This window comes from Amblyraja radiata, chromosome 20, assembly GCF_010909765.2.
Source record: "Amblyraja radiata isolate CabotCenter1 chromosome 20, sAmbRad1.1.pri, whole genome shotgun sequence".
In the NCBI taxonomy this organism is placed as follows: domain Eukaryota; kingdom Metazoa; phylum Chordata; class Chondrichthyes; order Rajiformes; family Rajidae; genus Amblyraja; species Amblyraja radiata.
The window spans coordinates 19,177,539-19,198,238 of record NC_045975.1 but is presented as its reverse complement, the minus strand read 5'-3'; the positions used below and the strand labels follow the sequence as shown (position 1 = coordinate 19,198,238).

At 40.9% G+C, this 20,700-nt stretch overlaps 1 protein-coding gene across 2 annotated transcripts in view; it reads left to right on the top strand.

Annotated features, from left to right (window-relative positions):
* The first annotated feature begins 884 nt into the window (after nt 1-884).
* Nucleotides 885-20,700, top strand: part of brsk2 (BR serine/threonine kinase 2) — a 705,112-nt gene continuing 685,296 nt past the window's right edge. For both annotated transcript variants that reach the window (XM_033038920.1, XM_033038919.1), the window contains exon 1: nt 885-1,154. In XM_033038920.1, coding sequence (XP_032894811.1) covers nt 1,064-1,154 — 91 coding nt within the window. In that variant the 5' untranslated portion in view covers nt 885-1,063. The remainder of the gene's footprint in view (nt 1,155-20,700) is intronic.

Here is a 20,700-nt window from a genome sequence, read left to right as displayed (position 1 = left end):
AGAACAAGTGCGCAGTCTTAGAATCACACCATTTCGGAGGGAAGGCATGCAAATGAATTGAGCTTCGATGGGGGGGATTGAAGGAGTTAATCGTGTTCGTACAAACTGAAATATTGTCAATTCATTGCTGCTTTAAGAGGCGATTGAAGTCGTTGTTTCTTTAAGAGCCCCAGTGTTTCCATTAATCTTCAAATTAAACATACATTGCGACAGCCTGCTGTTGTGGGTGATAAATGAATACATAATTTCCACCCCATGTTCTTTCTTTCTTTGTAAACCCGCTAAGCTCCATGCGATGCACCTGATACCCGGGGGGAGAAACAGAGAGCGCACTTGCGCGCCCTGGCGGAGAGTGCAGCCCCTCCTCAGGGTAGCCGCCTTTCAGCGGAGCATCCCAACCACAGCGTGCTGGGTTCAAAGTGACACACACCCACAAACTATTGCGTAACCAGGGACAGGCAGCTTCGTGCTAAAATATATTTCGACTTCTGTGCAAAGTCGATGGGCTCCTACAACGTTTGAGGGCGGAAATTTTAAAATCACCAGCTCAACATTACATAAAGCACTGAACAGGTGCCTGCTAGAAGCAGTGCACTGTGGGTTTTGTAGTTTTGCATTTGGCTTGGAAACAGTCTTGTGCATTATTATTTTCTGAGGCATCGCTTTCATTTCCGAGTTTATTTCTATTATCAGTCACTTTCTAAATATATAACTTAAAAAAATAATTAAAAAGTGACTTCGCCCTGAAGTTCCTTATTACATTGCAATCTGGCTGGTGTTTGCTGCAGCGGCTCTTGTGGAGCCTCATTGCAATGTGTGGCTCGTTGTAATGTCAATCATTGCGCGTCAAGACGCTTCCGCTAGCATTTTGGGTTGCTCAGCGTAAAGCATCGTATCTACTGTTTCATGGTGTAGAACTGGCGTGCAGCACAATAGTGTATGGATCATAGCCCTTTTCATTTTATTTTTTGCAAAAAATAATTGCAGGAAAAAAGAAAATTTACATAAAACCTACCAATTAGTGGATCTGCAAAGGATTTTGTTTTGTTAAAGCCCGGTCAAAATGTCAACGGGTAAAGAAATCGGGGGAGCCCAACATGCTCAATATGTGGGACCATATCGACTGGAAAAAACGCTTGGAAAGGGACAGACAGGTTTGCGCAAATTTTAATGACATTCACTAGTCAATATCAATAACTGTTTCACTTATTATTGTATCAGGCTAATGGAGAGTCTTATAATGCAGCTTGTAGTGTAATGATATCCTGCACAATTTAAATATTTCTTTGTGATGCTAACAGCGTTTTAATTTTGTAATTGTTGAGAAATTCTACATAGGAAACAGTTTTATTCTCTGTTCGAAGTATTGCTGAGCAGCATTGCTGCATGTTCATCTGTGGTACTGCCAAGCTTGAGTGTACTTTGTAGTAACTGGAGTCCGGGGATATCCCTTTCGGTGCTTTCGTTTGAACAATGTTGATTAAGTGTAATCAAATTGGAATTTTAAAAATAGAATTGTGATGTAATATGTTATTTCAAGTTAAACTGCGTTGTTAGAAAAGATATATATAATTAAAATCTGAATATTTCTGCCATCTTTTCGGGTGCTTCCGAAAGGAAGTGGGTAATGTTTTAGATTATGTAAGTGTGCTTGAAAGAATTGATGCGTTATACCATACAGTACGAACGCAAAGCTTGTCCATCTGTTGTCTGAGACTACAATAGGCGTTACCTGCTGTCCTAGTCATTTGCAGTTTTTGGGCATGCCCTGTTTCTTTTGCATTGTAGATGGTACTGGACTCATCAAATACAATCATGTGTCCCCCAACCTTCTTGAAGCCAGGCTTTTAGTCAATTGCACAGCATTTAGCTTTGTTAATCTTCTTAGGCGACGGTGGTCTGATATAACGTTTCTGCGGTTTTATTGACCGACAAGTCTACAGCTACAGTCACGACAGACCCAGAACAGCAGATGATTATGTGGGTGATGATTCTCGGTGCCTTTATTTTTTAAACCAATACTTTTGGAGGTCTTGTATAGGAGAGTGAGGATTTCCTAAAGGAAAGTGCATTGGTTTTCTGGCATTTATTTAGGTACCAGGTGGCTGGGAATAAAGTAACTCTGTACTGTACCTTCCAAACAAAAGGTGTGTTGAAAGGATGAGAGAGGGGAATCGCCAGAGAGCGCGGCTTTCCACGGAACATGTAAAAGGAGGGGAAGATGACTAAATAAATATTTCGGTTCGCGTGTATATTGTATTAACACCTATGGATTTGTTTGCATAGTAAGGGGGAGCTCTTCAATCCGGCTTGTTCGTAAACGATGATTATGTTTGCGGTGGTATGCGCAAACCAGGCTGGGCTGATAATGCAGCTTCGAACGGGAATCACCGTCCAGAGGTCCCATCAGTGGTAACCAGCATCAGCGCCGCTTCACTCGCTGGAAGATTGATATGTAAATACCCTCCGCCGACCTGGGATAGAAACAATGAATCGGCATGGTTCTATTTCAGCGATTCTCCGACCCACGTGTCGCTGCGGATCTGAGTATCTGTGCCGACTTCCTGGCATAAACTGTCCAGTTTCTCTTGTCTAAACACCGGCTGGCGAACGGTCCCTACCTCATGTTTATTATCCGCGGAAACATTGCCTCCTGTCACCCACACCCTAGTCCGGACTCTCATTTAATCGAGGACAATGATTTAAAATACCATTGCTTTTAATATATATATATATATATATTGGAGATATAAATCATATATATATTTATATGATTTATATCTCTTTGTTTCCGACAGAACGTAAAAGTAATATGTAGAGAAAGGTCAATTTTTTTTCAGAGGGCTTGACAGATGGGCGATTTTCATTATCCAGGAAAGCTGATTATTTTCGCTGTTAGGCAGGATGATCTTGGAGTAAGTGAAATAGTGGTGCGCCAGGTGCTGTCCAGCGGGTCGATCCTCGCACCAGGATTATAACGCTTCGTGTCGAATCCTTTTTGGTAATGGCGAATTCAGCTGATGATGCCGTTTTAGGCAGACATCGTCCTTAATTTGGCACATACAGATGGGAATGTTTTCCAACTCCCGTCCAGTTAGGGCTTTATTTTAACAGTGTAATCAGACATGGTGAACCTGTTCAGGTTGCCAATGTTTTTGATGGATCAATGGTAATTTCACAGAAAGATTAAAAAATGACCACCGTTACTCGCGTAGTTTTATTACTTCGGGACGATGTGATGTTTAAAATATAGCCCATGGTTATGTTAACTGGGCGAGAATGTGTTCTAAATGGTCAGCTGGCGGGACAGCACAAGAGCGGTCACGTATCTAACCCCGGAGATACGTTTTAAGCACATAACTATAAAGTTGCAGTTTGTTTTATTACAGCCTTTGGCCAGAGTTGCTTATTGGTAATTTAAGTCCTTTGCAGGCTGCAATAATGTGTCCGAAGCAAAATAAAGTAATTCGTCGTAATGACTTTTCTTGAAATAAACGTTTTTACATCTTGTTGTCTGGCGGGAGATGTTTTGAGATTCGCTGAAGCCCAATTTGTACCAACACATTTTCCCGTTGTTGGGATGGATGTTGGTGGGACGTGGGATACAAGAACATTGGCAAAACAATGGATTGTAATCAAAGCAAAAATCCATTGAGTGGCAGAGGTGGATAGGTTTAGGACTCCCACCTCAACAGAGTTGGTATACAGTAATTTTAAAGTTAATTATCTTGTACGACAGTAGCAAAATCTTGCACTATGTTTGGGAGTTTGCCTATGTGGATGTATGGGGGGGTGGGGAGGAAGGAAGGGGGAGGATAAAGGAAGAGGGCAATAACACCACAATAAGAAACATCAATGGGAATACATTGCTCAGAATCAAAATGTTAGTGGTATCATTGGATACAGTACAGATGATTATTCTCCATATGGCTAGATCTAGGTGAAGTTAGGTGTAATACCAGGTGCTTAATTCTCCATTGCTGTATCTCAACTATTTTTTTCCCCAACCACCATGCCTTGAATTACGAAAAAAGTTTTACCAGCTTTTTTTGAGGCAACTATCCGAATCTTGTTGAAATACTTCAGTTCAAGAAAATTTAGTTTGATATTGTTTGTTAATTATGAATCGTGAAGCAATCCTCTGGTGTTAAGGGGGACTTGCTTCCACTCCAGTTCTATGGATTCTTAATTGGCTGATGAGGCTAATGCGGAATCCACAGATTTGACCACTGGTGGATAAGGAGGTGATTGACTAGGCAGGTGGGTGAATACTAAGGAAAGAAGGGCACTCCTTTTTTTGTTGTTAGTCTTCTACATGCTTCCAATAGTATGGACAGATACATGAATAGGAAAGGTTTGGAAGGATATGGGCCAAATGCAGACAGGTAGATCTCGTCTAAATGGGACATCTTGGATGGCATCAGCAAGTTGGGCCGAAGGTCCTATTTACATGTTGTATGACTCTGACTCTAATAAAGAGATTTGAGATCCCGAATACCGTTGGGGATGCTGTTCTCAGTTCGTGGACTAGTTGATGACAGAATTGCAGTTTTTATTTCTAGAGAGGCTTTGCGATCACTTACGAAGCATTTTTTTTGTCTTATTCTTTTGCCATTGTGAGGTTCGGCGCGGCTGTTTGGAGGCCTGATGTCACTTTTGGATTATGTGGTTCGCTTAAGATGTTGTCTTGGTTTGCTTATCCTGCCAGTTGATGTGGGGACTTTTGTGGAGACAGTGTTGGTGGTCCTCTCCAGTGTTTTGAATTCCTGCAATGGATGGTGCATGTCTTAGACCTGTATAGGAGAGCAGGAATCACTGCTGCCTGATAGACTAGGACCTTTGTGGCAGGTTTGAGGTCTGAGATGTCTGAACAGATGTTTTCTGTAGATACAAAAAGGTATAATGTTTTGTGAATTACATAAAAGATAGCTCCTGTTAAATTGAATATTTTGTGTTTGGGGACCCAGCATGAGTGTTCAACCCAATACAGTATTAACCTTGATTATCATCTTCACCAGCTCGATGCTGGTGATGGAAACTTGAGCTTGATCGGTCCTGCAGAGAATCTCCTCGGGTCAAATTATTGGAAGTAGCAGACAAAATTTAAAACTCAGTAGAGTGTTATGGATTCAGCTGTCTCTCCCAGATGTGAATGGTAAATGTTTAAACCCACTGAAATGTCTAGCTAATAAATGAAATGATATCAATGCAATTAAGAATGTTATAGATATTTATGTAAACAGATTTTGTATTCAGTCAAAATCCTGGCTGGTTGCAGCGTGGCCTGGTATAGACATTCCAACAAGCGGAATGCAGTGAGTGGTGGACCCAGCCCAGTCTATCATGGGCCCAGCTGCACCTCCACCATCATCAAAAGCTTTTACTTGTAACAGAAAGCTTTTGCTTTCTAATTGTGTCTTTTTTTTTTGTTGCACTAATATCTTGTTATATCATGCACTTTCTTTTCACCATCTTGTCCCATTTGCGTCATTTATTTCAGCATATCTACAGCACCTTTTCCACATTCCCAACCCACCCCTTTCCAAAGCTCTGTCTTTCATTTTAACATATCATGGAAGGAGTAATAAGGAAATCCAAAATTGTGGAAGGGTTGATATCACAAAATGTTTGTCTATGTCATCCAATTGGAATTGCAGATTTCTAAGTAGGTATCATGTAATAAAGATGTAAGTTTGGGTTCGATACATGGTTTTGATACATTTGATACATGGGTTTGAGTTTGTTCCTGATATTAGGCATTATACCGACCAATAGATAGTCTTTTGGATTAGTTGTTAAATTTGAAGCTGGCGTGGACAAGATGCATGTCTTGGACTAGGATTCCCTAAACCTTGTGTATTTTCCAAATAATTCAACACAGAATTAAAGTTAGTGAAGTTGTCTTGACTGGAGGAATAATGTGTAGAAGGAACTGTAGATGCTGGTTTACACGGAAGATAAACACAAAATGCTGAAGTAACTCAGCGGGACAGGCAGCATGTCTGGAGAGACGGAATGTGTGTTGTTTTCGAGCAAGACCCAGAGATGCTGCTTGTCCTGCTGTGTTCTTCCAGCATTTTATGTAAATCTTTAGTGGAGGAATAAACTTCCTTTGGGTTGTCGAATACAATGGATTCCATTTTAGACTGATTCTCTCCATTAATGTGCAATTTTCTCTACAACAGAATGAATCCGTTTATTTTGATTGAACCAAGCTCGGGTGTTCAGTTGCAATTGAGTCATTATCATTCTTAAAGGATTATTTTATTGTACTTCGGCAGCAGTTACCAACTGATTCTTCTCTGAAGAAGGCAACTTAAAAATAAGGTAACCAGGATGAAATTGGTGATTTTTAAAAAATCTGGCATCAAATATTTTCATTTTCTACGGCTTACATCCTAAGTGCAGGGGATGTAGATTTGAATGGATATGGTAGACAGCTGTTGAGTCATTAACTGCCAGAGCAGGCTGGAACAAATAAAGTAGTATTATGTCCTCCTTTAGTCTGTCAAAACTGCTCATCATTCCAAGATTCTGATGTGCAGTTTTAATTTCCAAATCTTTTCTTCTATCTTGAACAAACTGTTCTCTCTATCCCTACCCACCCTTGGTATCAAGGATTCATGAAATGGAGAAACAAAACATTATAAGAAGGCAGATAGCCTGTTGGCCTTGTTGCAAGGTATTTGGAATAGGAAGTAAGGAAATCTTGATAATCTTGTTCTGGGGTTTTAGGAATATATTATTTGTGCTCCTTAGTGCAGTTTTGCTCTGCATTCTCAAGGAAGGATATTCCTGTAATGGAATCTGTGCAGCCTAGATGCACTACATTTATGAGATGAGAAGGTTGTTTAAGTAACATATGTACAGGATTTTAGAAGAATGAGTGTTGAATTATCCATGGTTCTGAGAGTGATTGATGTGATATTTGTTGAGAGGCTGTTTCCTCTTGGGGTCACAACCTCCAGATAAGGGACCAGGATCAATTTCAGCACTTAGAGGGCTGAGAATCTTTGGAATTATTTATTGACTCCAAGTCACGAATATACTTAAGGCCAAGATGAGGAGATTTCTCTAATAGAGGGATATGAGATTCAGTTGGGAAAGCAAATGATGTGCAGGGTCACATGTGTTCTTCTGAGTAAGGTTTGTTCAAGATCCAAGAGATAATTTTAGTATTTGTCGTTCCATTTATCTTCTCATCTCCAGTGTCCAATTTGTTCAGGTAAACTTCTACTTGATCATCCTGTCACTTTGTAAATAGCGCATTGAAGAGGTTACTAAGCTGATAGAGGAAAATGCTCAAGGAAGTGCTCAAAGCTTCCATGGAGGGGTGGGGACAATCCAACATTCTTGGGAATCCCTGTCTCATGATAGTTTAAAGTAGAGGAGGAGCAATTATAATGGCATTGGGAAACTAGAGTCTGCCCATCAGGAGCATACAGAAACACTTCATTAATTGTGGAAAAAAATGCTCAATTTTTGGCTTGGCTTCCGTTCCCACATTGGCTTCTACAGTTACTTCAGAATCCATGAAAATGGAGTGTAAGCAAGTCGCCCTCAATCTCAAGAGACTACTTAAAACTACCAAAGAAATAGGATTTGCTGATGTATTTTTGGAAGATCTCAATAAATAGATTTACAAAAACGTCCAAATCTATCACCCTTCACTATTCTTTGTCTAAAATTCTTTTTGATGTACTGTGAATATTGCTGATTATTTCATATTTATTGATCATATTTGATTTCCAGGGCTTACAATTTTGGAAGCCTCTCCATTCCCACTATTCCTGCTAATATTCCTACTCTATAAAACATTATCGTCTATCTGCTATAATTATCTTCAGTTGTGATTAAATTTTATGTAACTACCTTGAAGCACCTAGGAACATTCAGCCGCATGAAGAGTGTTCCTTAAATCTGTTACAATTAAGGGCCCACATTTCAAAGATTATGGAGGATAATAAATGCTAAACGGAATTGTTTTGGCTAAATTGTATGTAGGATTGTTCTTTAAGAGGTTTCATTTTAATATACTTGGCTAAGTGTTTGGTAATGGTGCTGTTGTACTAAACCAGATGTAAAATTTCTTATGTTTTTTTATCTTGCAAAGTTGGTGTCTTTTGATGCAGGTGTTTGTTTTGCCTCGCTTTCCATTCACTTACGGAACCAATTAGACTAGGAATAAGCGAATTCGGTATTCCAAAAAACGCAGGGAATCATGGGATTTGTCAAAGGTCATTCGCCATAAAGAAAAAGCTAACAAAGCGCTGGCTGGACAAACTGTGTATAAATTCTTATCTTTATTTATAACTTATGTGTAAAAATATATTTAGTCTGAGGAACGGGGGTGCCAGGTAGCGGGAGAGCGAGGTATAACAGCGAGAGAGAGGGAGACAGGGGAGAGACTGGACCGGCGGGAGAGACATTCTCGGCTGCTGCGCGCATAGACCCGCGCCTCATCCGCAGCCAGGATTGAACCTGGGTCCCCGGCACCGCACGCACGGCCGAATCACTACTGGACCGCCCCGTCGCCTCCTTGAGTGTCCCGGTGAAAGCCGAGCAAGAGCCATCAACGGGGATACACACAACGCGCTGCAGCACATCAGCTGGACAGGCAGCATCCCCAGATAAAAGGAACGGGCGACGTTTCGGGTCGAGACCCTTCTCCAGAGATGTTGCCTGACCCGCCGAGTCATCACAGCACCCCGTGTGCATCCCCGCCGATGAACAAGGGGGCCAACCGACAGCCATTGGGCAAGGTGAGAGGTGCAGCCGACGGTCCCTGGCCCGCTGGGGGACTGCTCCCCCCTGAGAGGCCGGCTGCAAGTCAGGGCCTGTGCCCCGCCAGCCCAGGGCCACCCCGGACACTTCCGGCTGCCCCCGGACAGGGACAGGACACCCGGGAGGGGAAGGGGCCCAGCAGCAACTCAACAGCACCCGCAACGCCAGAGACCCAGGCCCGACCCTGACCACGGACCCTGACCCCACGCAGCAGTACGATCGCGCTCATTCACCAAAGCATAAAGCAATAAAAACAACAAAATCATCGTAGCTTTGTACAAAGGAACAATAAATACAACTAGTTTGAAAGCAGTATCTTACCTAGAAGAATCAAAGCTGGAAAATACAGATGAAATGAAGGTCTACATGTACACAGCTGCACTGCTTCCAGCAATGCTTATGCAGAGTGACCTATGACCTGGCCATGCGCAGTCGGAATATCGAACTCACTTATACTGCAGATATACTTGTTTTTGCTCCATAGACTGGAATGCAGGGTTTATTGTTCTTTTACTCAAGGTATTTGAGAAGTGCGTCAGGTTTTTTCGTTTTGGCCAGAGGTGGGGAAATTGGATAGCACAAGAGTGTCCACAGCCAAAATTAGAAGGGCAGTAGAAGGGCTGACATTCAAGAGCTTGAGGAAATTTGAACCATCCTTGTCTATGGGATTTGGAAGGATTTGTTGATAATGGCAAGTTTAGTATCTAGGCTTAGCAGTAGCAAGTAAGATTGAGTATTTGTAAGGAGTAGGGGTGATTGTGGTGCGGAGGTGGGACAGGGATGACTTTGGCTGATGAATAACAGAACAGCAGCACTGGTCATTCATGAATGATAACTCCATGAACAATCGTACATACTAAACATAATGCACAACTTAGTTTTTGCTTGACTGGATACTACATAGAAAAGTATTTTCAGTGCTACAACTTAAAACAAGTTTTAATACAAAATAAATTGCCACATTCATTTTGGTGTTGTGCCATTGCTGTAATATGTATCAGTTCCGAAGACATTGCTTGGAGAAAGCGAAATGCTCATGAATTATACAATGGACAAGGCTGGGTGTAATCTGGAAGGCATCGAATGTGCCCTTTGCCCTTTGATTTGCAATAGAATTGACATTTCCCAAGATAGGTAAACTTGTTAGTTCAAATCTTGTAGAGGATTATCGTTATCATTGCTGATATCATAATGAGTCCTGTTGGTTGAAATTCTTGTTGAATTTTGGTGAATGATTGCTTGCTATTTCAAAATGCAATCTCTAGAATGATTACCGTGGCCAAATACTACATTTTCATAGCAAGTTCTTGATGTCCCGCTGATATAAATTCTTTACTTCAGAAGCAAAATCAGATTTCATAAGTATTTTTGTGAGCAAAAGTACTTTTCCATTTATTGTGCACCTCCAGGGTGCAACATTATAAAATGTTTGTTTTTATAGCTTCATTCTTCTCAGAAATGTTACAGAGCAACTATTCTCTGATGTCACAAGGGAGAATTCCATGGTACGGAAGCAACATCTGAAGTCATTCCAAAGCAGCTAGTTATTGTACATTCTGATGTACTGCCTTCCATTCTTTATGTATCATTGGTAAGTGGAAACATCAATTGTTGGAACGCTTATTTTCTAAAATCAACATAAATGAATGCTGGCATTCAGTATTTCCTGTTTGATGTTCATGTTTGGACATCAAGCACAATACAGAGGTGATGAGAAATCCTTTTATCGTAAGTGGCATTCTTCTTCCTTTACAGCATAACGTACCACAAAACAAATCTGATTTGAACCTTGTAGGAATTTGGCAAAGCAGGTAATTCAAAGAAACTAAAATGGCTCCCTGTTTTTATATTATTGGGAAAAAATGTCTTGAAGAAACTAAAACCATTAAATAATCATTACTCCTGTCCACCCGCACCACAAGTTAATTGTGGATTTATATTTGAGGAGAATGATATGTCAGATAACTATTGTGCAGAGTCCAGATTAAATAACATTTATATAAAGATGGTAATAAGGATTGAACCTTTAATGTTGATCAGATGTTTTAATGTTTAATGTTTTATTTATTTAAAATTGATTTTGCTTTATTGTCTCTCCTTTGTCTGTCTCTAGGTGTGCCCATTCAATTGCCATACAGTACAAATTTTATCTAAGTGGCAGCCAACATCCATGTGTTCACTGTAAAATTCACTTTGTACCACGTTTTTCCTTGACATTTGTACAAAATTACAGTAATTATTTGTGGGGAAATTGTTTACTGTCTAAGAATTTACGGGAAAAATAAACTTTAATACAAGCTGTTTGCAATTTCTACCTACCAACAAGACTACATCTTCTAACAACAGTAGCCGAGGTTTTGATTTTGTGCTTAATTCTGTTAGCTTATTGTTTCAGATACTTAAGTTTTAAAGCCTGTATTCAAGCAATTTCAGATATGGACTTGGGGCTCTAATCTAAATACAGCACGTACAATGGATTGTGATTGACATAGATCGATTATTTTTAATCCATTTTTTAGTATGGAAATGTATACAAACTTTAGTTTTCCTTTATGGCAAAACTTGTGGCAGTCTGAAGTGAAGGTATTGACAATTGCGCAGTCATTAAAATCTCATCCTACTCAGCCTATAGATACACATCAGTCACTAATTCATGTTTAGAAAAATCTATTATGGATTGCGACTTTGGATTGATTTATCTATTATCAACATTAACACAGGCGGCCTTATGTTATTCATGTGTGCTTTTGGTTTTATATCTCTGCAATGGTTGAGGGAAACAAGATTAGGCTGAGCTATTTGATTCTACAACTAATATTTTGGTTCCATATTTACCCTGTTTATATGGAGAGATTTCTTTGAAAACGGAAATGTTGTTAACGTATTTAAACTAGTGCAGATGAAAATGCTCTAAGTAATTCAAAGTCACCTCTGCTCCAAATTGTTGACATTTACTATTACCATTTGGGAAACTGTAACATGCTTTGCATATTTATTCTAAGAAAAAATGTCATGTCTCCTCAAAAGAATTTAATCAAGCAATAATTAATGCTAGTCCATGTTAGCTTTTAATGAAGCCTTTAATCATATGTGCCATGTCACAAAATCATAAGTGATATGAGCAGAATTAGGCCGTTCGGCCCATCTAGTCTACTCCGCCATTCAATAATGGCTGATGTATCTTTCCCTCCTAACCCCATAACCTCTGACACTAATCAAGAATCTATCTATCTTTACCATAAATATATCCACTGACTTTGTCTCCACAGCCTTCTGTGACAAAGAATTCCACAGATTCACCACCGTCTCACGAAAGAAATTCCTCCTCATCGCCTTCCTAAAAGAACATCCTTCAATTCTGAGGCTATGACCTCAAGTCTTAGACTCCCCCACTATTGGAAACATCCTCTCCACATCCACTCTATCCAAGCCTTTCATTATTCTGTACGTTTCAATGAGGTCCCCCGTCATTTTTCTAAACTCCAGCGAGTGTAGGGCCAGTGTCGTCAAACGCTCATCATATGTGAACCTACTCATTCCTGGGATCATTCTTGTAAATCTCCTGTGGACCATCTCCAGAGCCAGCACATCCTTCCTCAAATATGGTGCCCAAAATTGCATATCATATTCCAAATGCGGCCTGGCCAGTGCCTTACAGAGGCTCAGCATTACATCCCTGTTTTTGTATATAGGCCCTCTCGAAATAAATGTTAGCATTGCTTTTGCTTTCTTTACTGCTGATTCGACTTGCAGATTAACTTTTTGGGAATCCTGCAACAGCACTCGCAAGTCCAAAAGTTAAAATCTAAATTTTAAGAGGGATATTAGCAATGGAAAGTAAGGCTGCTAATGCTAAAGTGGCTAAAATTGGTGGTTTAATCAAGGGCCAGAATTTGAAAAGCATGGATATTTATAAAGTAATAACAAGGTTAGAAGGATTTCAAAGCAAATGTGAGATTTTTTTTTAAAAATCCAGCTATTGTGCCACAGTTTGTGGTGTTCAACAAGAGAGGCCATGAGAGACGTGTTGTGGACATTGGGTGTGGAAAAACCAAATATGCTTTGTTGTAACAGCAAATGAGCCAAGGCAGGGATTGAGTTGGGCAGTGTTATGATTACAAGCCAAACAAGTGTTAGTTGATGAGTTTATGAAAACAGCAAGATATGGTTCAATAAGATCGGTTTTCTCCCATCTATTCGGTGGCGGCGGTGAAGCCTCTCTGCGATGGGGCCTCGGCAGTGGTGAAGCCTGGTGCCATGAGGGAGGGGAGAGGAAGCACAGTGGAGGACGCGGCGTGGGGGGGTGGGGGGTTGCGTCTTAAGGAAGGGGGGAGAACAATGGATAACAGGGAGGGTGGTATGGACAAAGGGGACCCAGTGTGGTGGAACCGCTGTGGGGGAGGGGGGAGAACAAAGGAGGAACCGGCGTATTTTGTAACTTTGTCTCATTACAGTGCGGTACAACTTTGACACTTACTAAGAATGTAAAAATATATTAAAATAGACAGAAATAGGCATTGCAGTGGATTCTGAACATAAAAGTGAAAGAAGTATTACCCATCCCCCCTTTTCAATATTAGGATAGTCAGAATAGAAATAAAATCCTTACAAAAAATCCAAATTGGTTTGTAACTAATGATTAAAAAACACCCCAATCTAAATGATTGCTTCCTTTAGTTATCAACAAGTAAGGATCCAACCAATGTGCTCTTCTGAAACATTGATATCTTGTATAATGAATTATTTCAGTATTAGTATGATGGAAAGCATAGAAGGGCAAAATGAGCTGGAGGCAAATAAATCCCCAGTGATGGATTACATTTTTCCTAGAGTTCTGAAAGATACTTGGTTGCAAGTTGTAAGAAACTAATGATCATTAAAACAATACTCGTGCTCCCTGATGAGGTGCCAGGGCCGGATTTAGATGAAAAGAGGCCCTAGGCTATTCCACTTGTGAGGCCCCTCCCATTCCCCCACCCCCACGACGAGAGGAAGATGGAAGAGTCCACCAGATTGACACCGATGTGCAGCCGAGCCTGGCCAATGAGATAAGGGCTGGAAAGCTGCGCTTTTTATGTATTGCCAGTGCTGGTGTCGAGTTATCGGCTTAGAACACTATTATTCTGAAATGGAGGGCAAGGAAAATTACTGAAGTCTTGTTTAGAGACTACAGTGCATTGTGACAGCATATGTAAGAAAGGCCTATGACAGTGTCAAAGATATTATACACCAGGCCCATATGAAGCTTTTCAAAAAGGGGGTGGCATGGCAGGATTACAAAAAATGTATGTGAAATAAGTGCTCGCAGCGCATATCACAAGCGCAAAGCTCAAAGATCCTTGCGGCCGGGGCCTTAAGCGGGCCCTGGAAGCTCTGGGGTTTTAGATGCTCTCTGGTGTATCCTGAGCCTTATTTTGGAGCATTTTTGCACCAAATTTATGACCAATATTTCAGAAATAATTTTGGTTGAGTGGAATGGGATGATTGGGATCATTGTTGTATACATTTTTTTAAATCAAGAATTGAAGCTGTCCTTGTTTTAATAATCAAGTTGTACTGTAAAATGTTATGTAAAATATTATAAAGGAGCATGCAAACACTGCAAATAAAATACTGTAAGTTTTTGCAGTAAATAAAACCTTTTTTTAGAAAATGTTGTGTGTTGATTTGATTGCCTGTTACTGTTCGACTGTGTTAGTGTGTGCACATTAAAAATATGATGCAAAATGAAAGTCGCAAACTATGGAATTCATATTTTTCAGTATTGTTATCAAGGAAAATAAAGTAATTCCAATTGTTTGATATTATTCATATGGAGGAGAAAATATAATTGCTCTAAAACCTACCTTAATTTTGCAATCTCACTAAAGATAATCCCCCTTTCCCTCTCCCTCCACCTCCCTCCCCATCTCTCTCTTCCCCCCTTCCCCTCCCTCTCTCCCCCACTCTCCCCTTCCCCCCTCTTTCTCTCCCTCTCCCTCTCTCTCCCCCTCACTCTCAACCCCCCCCTATTTCCCCCTGTCACGTCCCCCCCCTCTTTCCCTTTCCCCTCTCTACCTCCCACGCAGCGAGCCTCCGACTCCGCGCCGCAGACACTGCAGCCCCCTCCCCCCCCCGGCCCAGAGAAACCGGCACTCCCGCAACGCAATATTCCACTACTTACCTGGAGTAGACACGAGGTGATTGTGTGTAGTGCAAATGGAGATCTGAACCCGCCCGTGCCCACTGCGCATGCGGGCTGGAACCAGAATTTCGAGTAATTTCCGTCAAAGTGGAAACGCTGATAGCACTCCAATTTTTTTTTTCTCGGGATTTTTTTTACTCTGGGGGAAAAAAACACCTTGGCCGGAGGCCCACTAGATTTTGAGGCCCTCGGCTTTAGCCTATAGGTAAATCCGGCCCTGCTGAGGCTCCCCTGGATCTTGAAGACCTATGGCTTAAGCCTTTGAAGCCTATACGTAAATCCGGCCCTGGGAGGTGCCAATAGATGCAAACTATTTAATGTGTCCATATTTTAGAAAGTGACAAAATAGACATGTGTACAGAACCATTATGTAGCTTTTTTGATCCTTGGAATTAGCAGAATTGATTAACTTTAATCATATTTACATCAGTAACATAGTTAATCACGGGAATAGGAAAATATAACCTGACCGATCTTGACCACTTGCAAGTGATAAGAAAATGGGCTGAGAAACTTAATAACACAGTACACCTTGAAACCTGTGAATTTGGACAAAGTCATGGGTATGAATAGGAAATTGACTGAAAGGTTAAATAAAAATAGGGCCTATTTAAAGGGATTAAGTAAAAACGGCAAGTGGTGGAAATAATCAGCACACATCATTGGTAAAAAAGAGAAACTAAATTAATCCTTCAGGTCAAAGAATTGTTGTTGTTTACAGGGCTTGCGATGAAAGCTGAGGAGGAAGTGCTTGATGTATGGATTGCATTCTACTAGGTTTAATCCTGAACTAAGTCTGAGCCATGCAACGCCATGCAAATTATGCAAGACGTGACAGAACACTAGGTTCGCAAGGAATATCTAAAAATTGAAGGATAAGGTGCGCAAAGTATGTAACTGGACAGAATATGAGTATTTAAGCAGACAAATGTCAATGACTACACATAGGAAAGGGGCATAGAACATGATGCTGAAACAGAAATGGAAAAGCTTAATACTTTGTGTCAATCCAATAAGCAGCATTTAGATTTGAATGGCTTGTGTCTCAAACACGTCAATTGGTGCGTTTCTGTTCATGTTAGATCATGAGTTCAAGACCAACTTCAGGGATTTGAGTTCACAATCTTAGCTGTCATTACGGTGGAGGCATTGCAATGCCAGTGATGTCTTCTTTTGCTAAGATAATTTGTGGCCTGAGTACCTTTCCTCGAATAGATTCAAAAAGGTTGCATGCTATTGTTTGAAGATCAAGTTAGTTCCAGTATCCTAAACAATATTTATATCTCAATCAGCACATTACCAAAACAAATTATTTAATCATTTATACCATAATAATATTTTAGTCTAAATGTGCAGAAGTTGATGGTGACATTTCTGTGCACGATAGAATTTATTACACTTCATCTTGAGAACTTTGGAACATATTGACTGTTAATGATGCTATATAAATGGAAATATTTTTTTATTCAAACCAAAATATATCAACAGCAGTATTGATCAAGAAAGCTCAGTACTCCAGTCAGTCTATTTTTTTAAGTCGCCAAGAAATGATGGGTGCTCCAATGCTTGAGGCAATGCACAGATGAGCCACAATGATTTCTATTGTCGGGGATCTGAGTTATATTAAAGGCGAGAGAAACCCAGTTGATCGGCGATCCTGTCAATGTTTTATATTTTTTAATGGATAGAAAAGGTCACAATGCAGTGTAACTTGAATTTTTAAACTGAAGGAGCTGTGCTAGGAGTGCACTGGTTCAAACTCATAAAAAGCCAGTTATAAAACTGAAGTATGGAATTTTTTAATGCATATAGTGGTTTGCAACAAACTGTTACATTGAATAATTAAGAAATATTCCACTAAATTATGATTTAAAAAAACCCATTTGATCCTATATATTGGTTGATGATGGTAGGTTAGGATCCCTGGACATATGACCATTGCCCAACTGTAATATGATGCAAAAACAAGTCTTTTATTTGCAATATGCTCTGTTTTTCCCTGAATTTCAGAGACACCAAAGATTGTGAATGCACAGCTTACTTACAATTGTCCTTAATCTTGACCATACTTTAAAAGAAAAACTGACCTCCATTGAAAGCTTTGTGTGGCTGCAGCTGTTCTGACAGACGTTTTACCAGTTTATCAAAGGGAAGCTTCTCCCTACTGTGTAAATTGTGCAGTCTATTCTTCAACTAAACATGTGTCTCCAAGTGCAAAGAGTGCAAAAGACCTGCTCTTAGGACATCACCAGTTTGTTTCATGAAGCCATATACCTGGAAAAGCAGAAATATATCTCCCAAGTGAGTCCTCTTTATTTTGCTGAGATGAAACAGTGTTACACAACTGAGTTTGTGGACTTTAGTCAGTGAAGGATAATTAAAGTGGCTAATTTCTACCAACTGCATTCTCCGGAAGATGTGAATATTTTGCCCTCTTAGTACACACCAATTCCTATCTGGTTGATGGTGCTTTGTTGTGAAATCTTAAGAATCTAAATTGCTAGGGTGGAAGATATTTTATGTTCAAAATTGGTTTGTAAATTTAGTGACAATAATTTGCAATCCTGTGTTGATGAATACTATGATTTAACATTTTTTCTGCTTGAATTTGATTTAACCACCAAGTTTCATAATGTGCTTTTAGAGGTTTCTTTCCATTTTTTGTATCTTTGGCATATGAATGAACATGTTTGAATCCATTGTTGAAGTTATATTATGTACTTACTTAAACTGAATGCATTGGAGTTCAACGTTGACTTTCAGGTCATTAATAGTTAGGCATCAGGAAACTTGGTGTGCCTTAACATCTGAGTGAAATTATGCTTCCAGTTATATTTTGAACAGTTTTGAAGCGGGATGGTGTGAGCACTAGTCTCAAATTTATAATCTACCATTGAAGCTTTGGCAAGTTTGTTGATGAAGCATGTGATAAAGTCTGAATCAAGTCAATGAAACATTACCTCTATATGTTTTGGATGTAAAATGAATCTGAGCAAAGTAGAATGATGCACATATTGAATACTGCAATTGTAAAATATGCATTTTTTAAATCTTTAGGGCAATGAATAGTTCAGCATACAAAAGGTGAGGCTCTCATCTATGATATTTACAGTGGGGTTTAAAAATACACTTGAATAAATAGGTAATTATAGAGTGGAACACGGTTTCCTGTTTGCTCTCAGTAAGAGCCAGTCATATAAAATTTATGCATGTTATGTTGGCTGTGGTATATGGAAATTACTACATTTTGTATTTATCTTTTCCATATTTTCTTTCCTAGTCAATGTAGGAGGGTTGCAGTAGATCTTTCTGGTCAAATCGAATCTCCATATATTTATTGAAAAAAGACAAAACTGCTTGTTAAATAGTGGAAAATGTGAATGTGTGGCAGCTGGATTTACTTACACAATGTGTGTTTTAGCAAGGTTGTGACAGTGATGGCTTTTTCATTTCATTTCGACAACTCACATAAAGGTGACGGAGCAACATGGAATAGTTGAGGAGTGACTGTCACACTGTCTAGGAGCTTCAGGTTGCAAAGAATGTGAGAATGTAGGGATAAGAATTTAGAGGTGCCAGGATAATTTAAACTTAATTATAATTACAGAAGACAGGAGACAGACTATCGACTGACGTCAACTACAAACCTACATATTCCCGCAGTTATCTGGACTTCACATTTTCCCACCCTGCCTCTTGCAAAGATGCTTTCCCCGACTCAATTTCTCCCTCTCTTCTGCATCTGCACCATAGATGAAACTTTCCATTCTAGAACATTAGAGATGACCTCATTCTTTAGTACACATGGTTTTCCCGCTGCTGTCAGAGATGGATGCATCACCTATGTCACTGCTGGGTCCCGTAGTTCTGCTCTCTCTCCCCCTCCCCCAACCAGAACAAGGATAGAATTCCCTTGGTCCTCTCCTTTGACCCCACAACCCTCTGCATTAAATGCATCATCCACTGACACTCAACCCCCTCTATCCACTGTGCAACACCTGGGCTCGCACCTAATATTCCTGGATTTCCCCCCTTCCTCTTTGAGTTCCCCAGATTTCACAATTCATAGCTCTTCATTGTCTCACACCTTCTGTCTTTTCATCTCTGTCTTTTCATCTCTGCCACCATCTGTGCACCATCTGCCTAAACCAACCCCCGCCCCCTCACCTGGATCCACCTATTACCTGCCAGGCTTTGTCCTGCCCCTCGTCTCTTCCAGCTTTCTTCCCCCACCCCCACCTATAATCAGGCTAATGAAGATACAAGATACAAGATAGATTTATTCATCACATGTGCCAGATGGCACAGTGAAATGAAATTCCCATACAGCCATACAATAAAAAAAAGGGACACAACACACTATAGGGTTTGACATAAAACATCCCCACACAGCAGAATCAAAGTTTCCCACTGTGTGGGAAGGCACCAAAGTCAGTCTCTTCCTCCACTGTTCCTCGTGGTCAGGGCCTCCCCAAGCCCTCCGCAGTTGCCGCTACGGGCGGCCCGATGTCCAGGACCGCTCGCCGGGGTGTTGTAAGTCCGACGTCGGGGCTGCGGGACGTCCTCAGTGGCGTGGACACCAGAGTCGGCCCCCTCCTACCGGAATCGGCGGCTTACAAAGTCCGCAGGCCGCGCCGGGTGGAGACTGCTGCTGGAGGCCCTCTGCAAGGCGCCCCAGGACTCCACGATGACGGTCAGCGCCGCCCGCGTTGGAAGCTCTCCGCACCAGAGCTCCACGATGTTGGAGCAGCGGCCCAACACTCCGGAGCTCCAAACGGCGACCCAGGTAGGTATCGCCCACTCCGCGGTGACTCCAGCGCTGCGCCGCCGCTGTAGCAGCCCTGGTCCGGTTCCCGGTCCCTGGCAGGAAAGGCCGCTCCGATCCAGCTGGTAGGCCGCGAGGTGGGGGGCGAGGACGCGACTCGGAGAAATAGTCGCGTCCCCGCCAGGAAGAGACTGGGAAACGGTTTCCCCCCTTACCCTGCCCCCCTCCCCCACATAGAAAAGTAAATGTTTCCCCCAACACAACACTTTAGACTAACTAAAAATTAAAAAAAAGATAGAAATAACAGACAGGCTGTAGGTAGAGGCTGCTGCCAGTGCAGCGCCCCTAGTGGTGAATCAGAAGAGTCAGGACCTGAAAAGGCACCCATCCGTGTTCTCCAGGGATGCTGTCTGACCCGCTGAGTTACTCCAGCATCCATGTGTCTTTTGTTGAGGCAAACACTTAATAGTGTAGACTGTTCAATAAAGCAATTATATTGTCTGAACATAATAATAATAAATGGATGGTAAAGAGAGTTCAAATGAAAAAATATCAAAGGCAAATCTGTTTTAAGAAAGCTAGATTTAGTGAGGCAAATGTAGCATCTGCACATTGTGCTTTTTGAATTCTGTTTTTACAATGAACATTAAGATTAATATTTTGATGTTGGAAGTGCACCTGAAACTTGGTAAGTTTCTATGTACTATTTTTTGTAATTATAGTTGACCTGCAGGATGTACAATTTTCTGAAATTCATCAAATCTATGAATGTCTGGATATTTTATTTTTGAAAGAAAATTCCATTTCTCATCTACTTGTGAATTATTTCCCCCATCCACACCCCCCTCCCCACCCTTATCCACAAAAGTGGCAGCTGCTGATGTTGCCCACTGCCTTGTTAAACGATGGTTTAAAGGTCTAAAGTAAATGTGGTCTGGAATCAACATACTACCCCATGGAGTCCGCG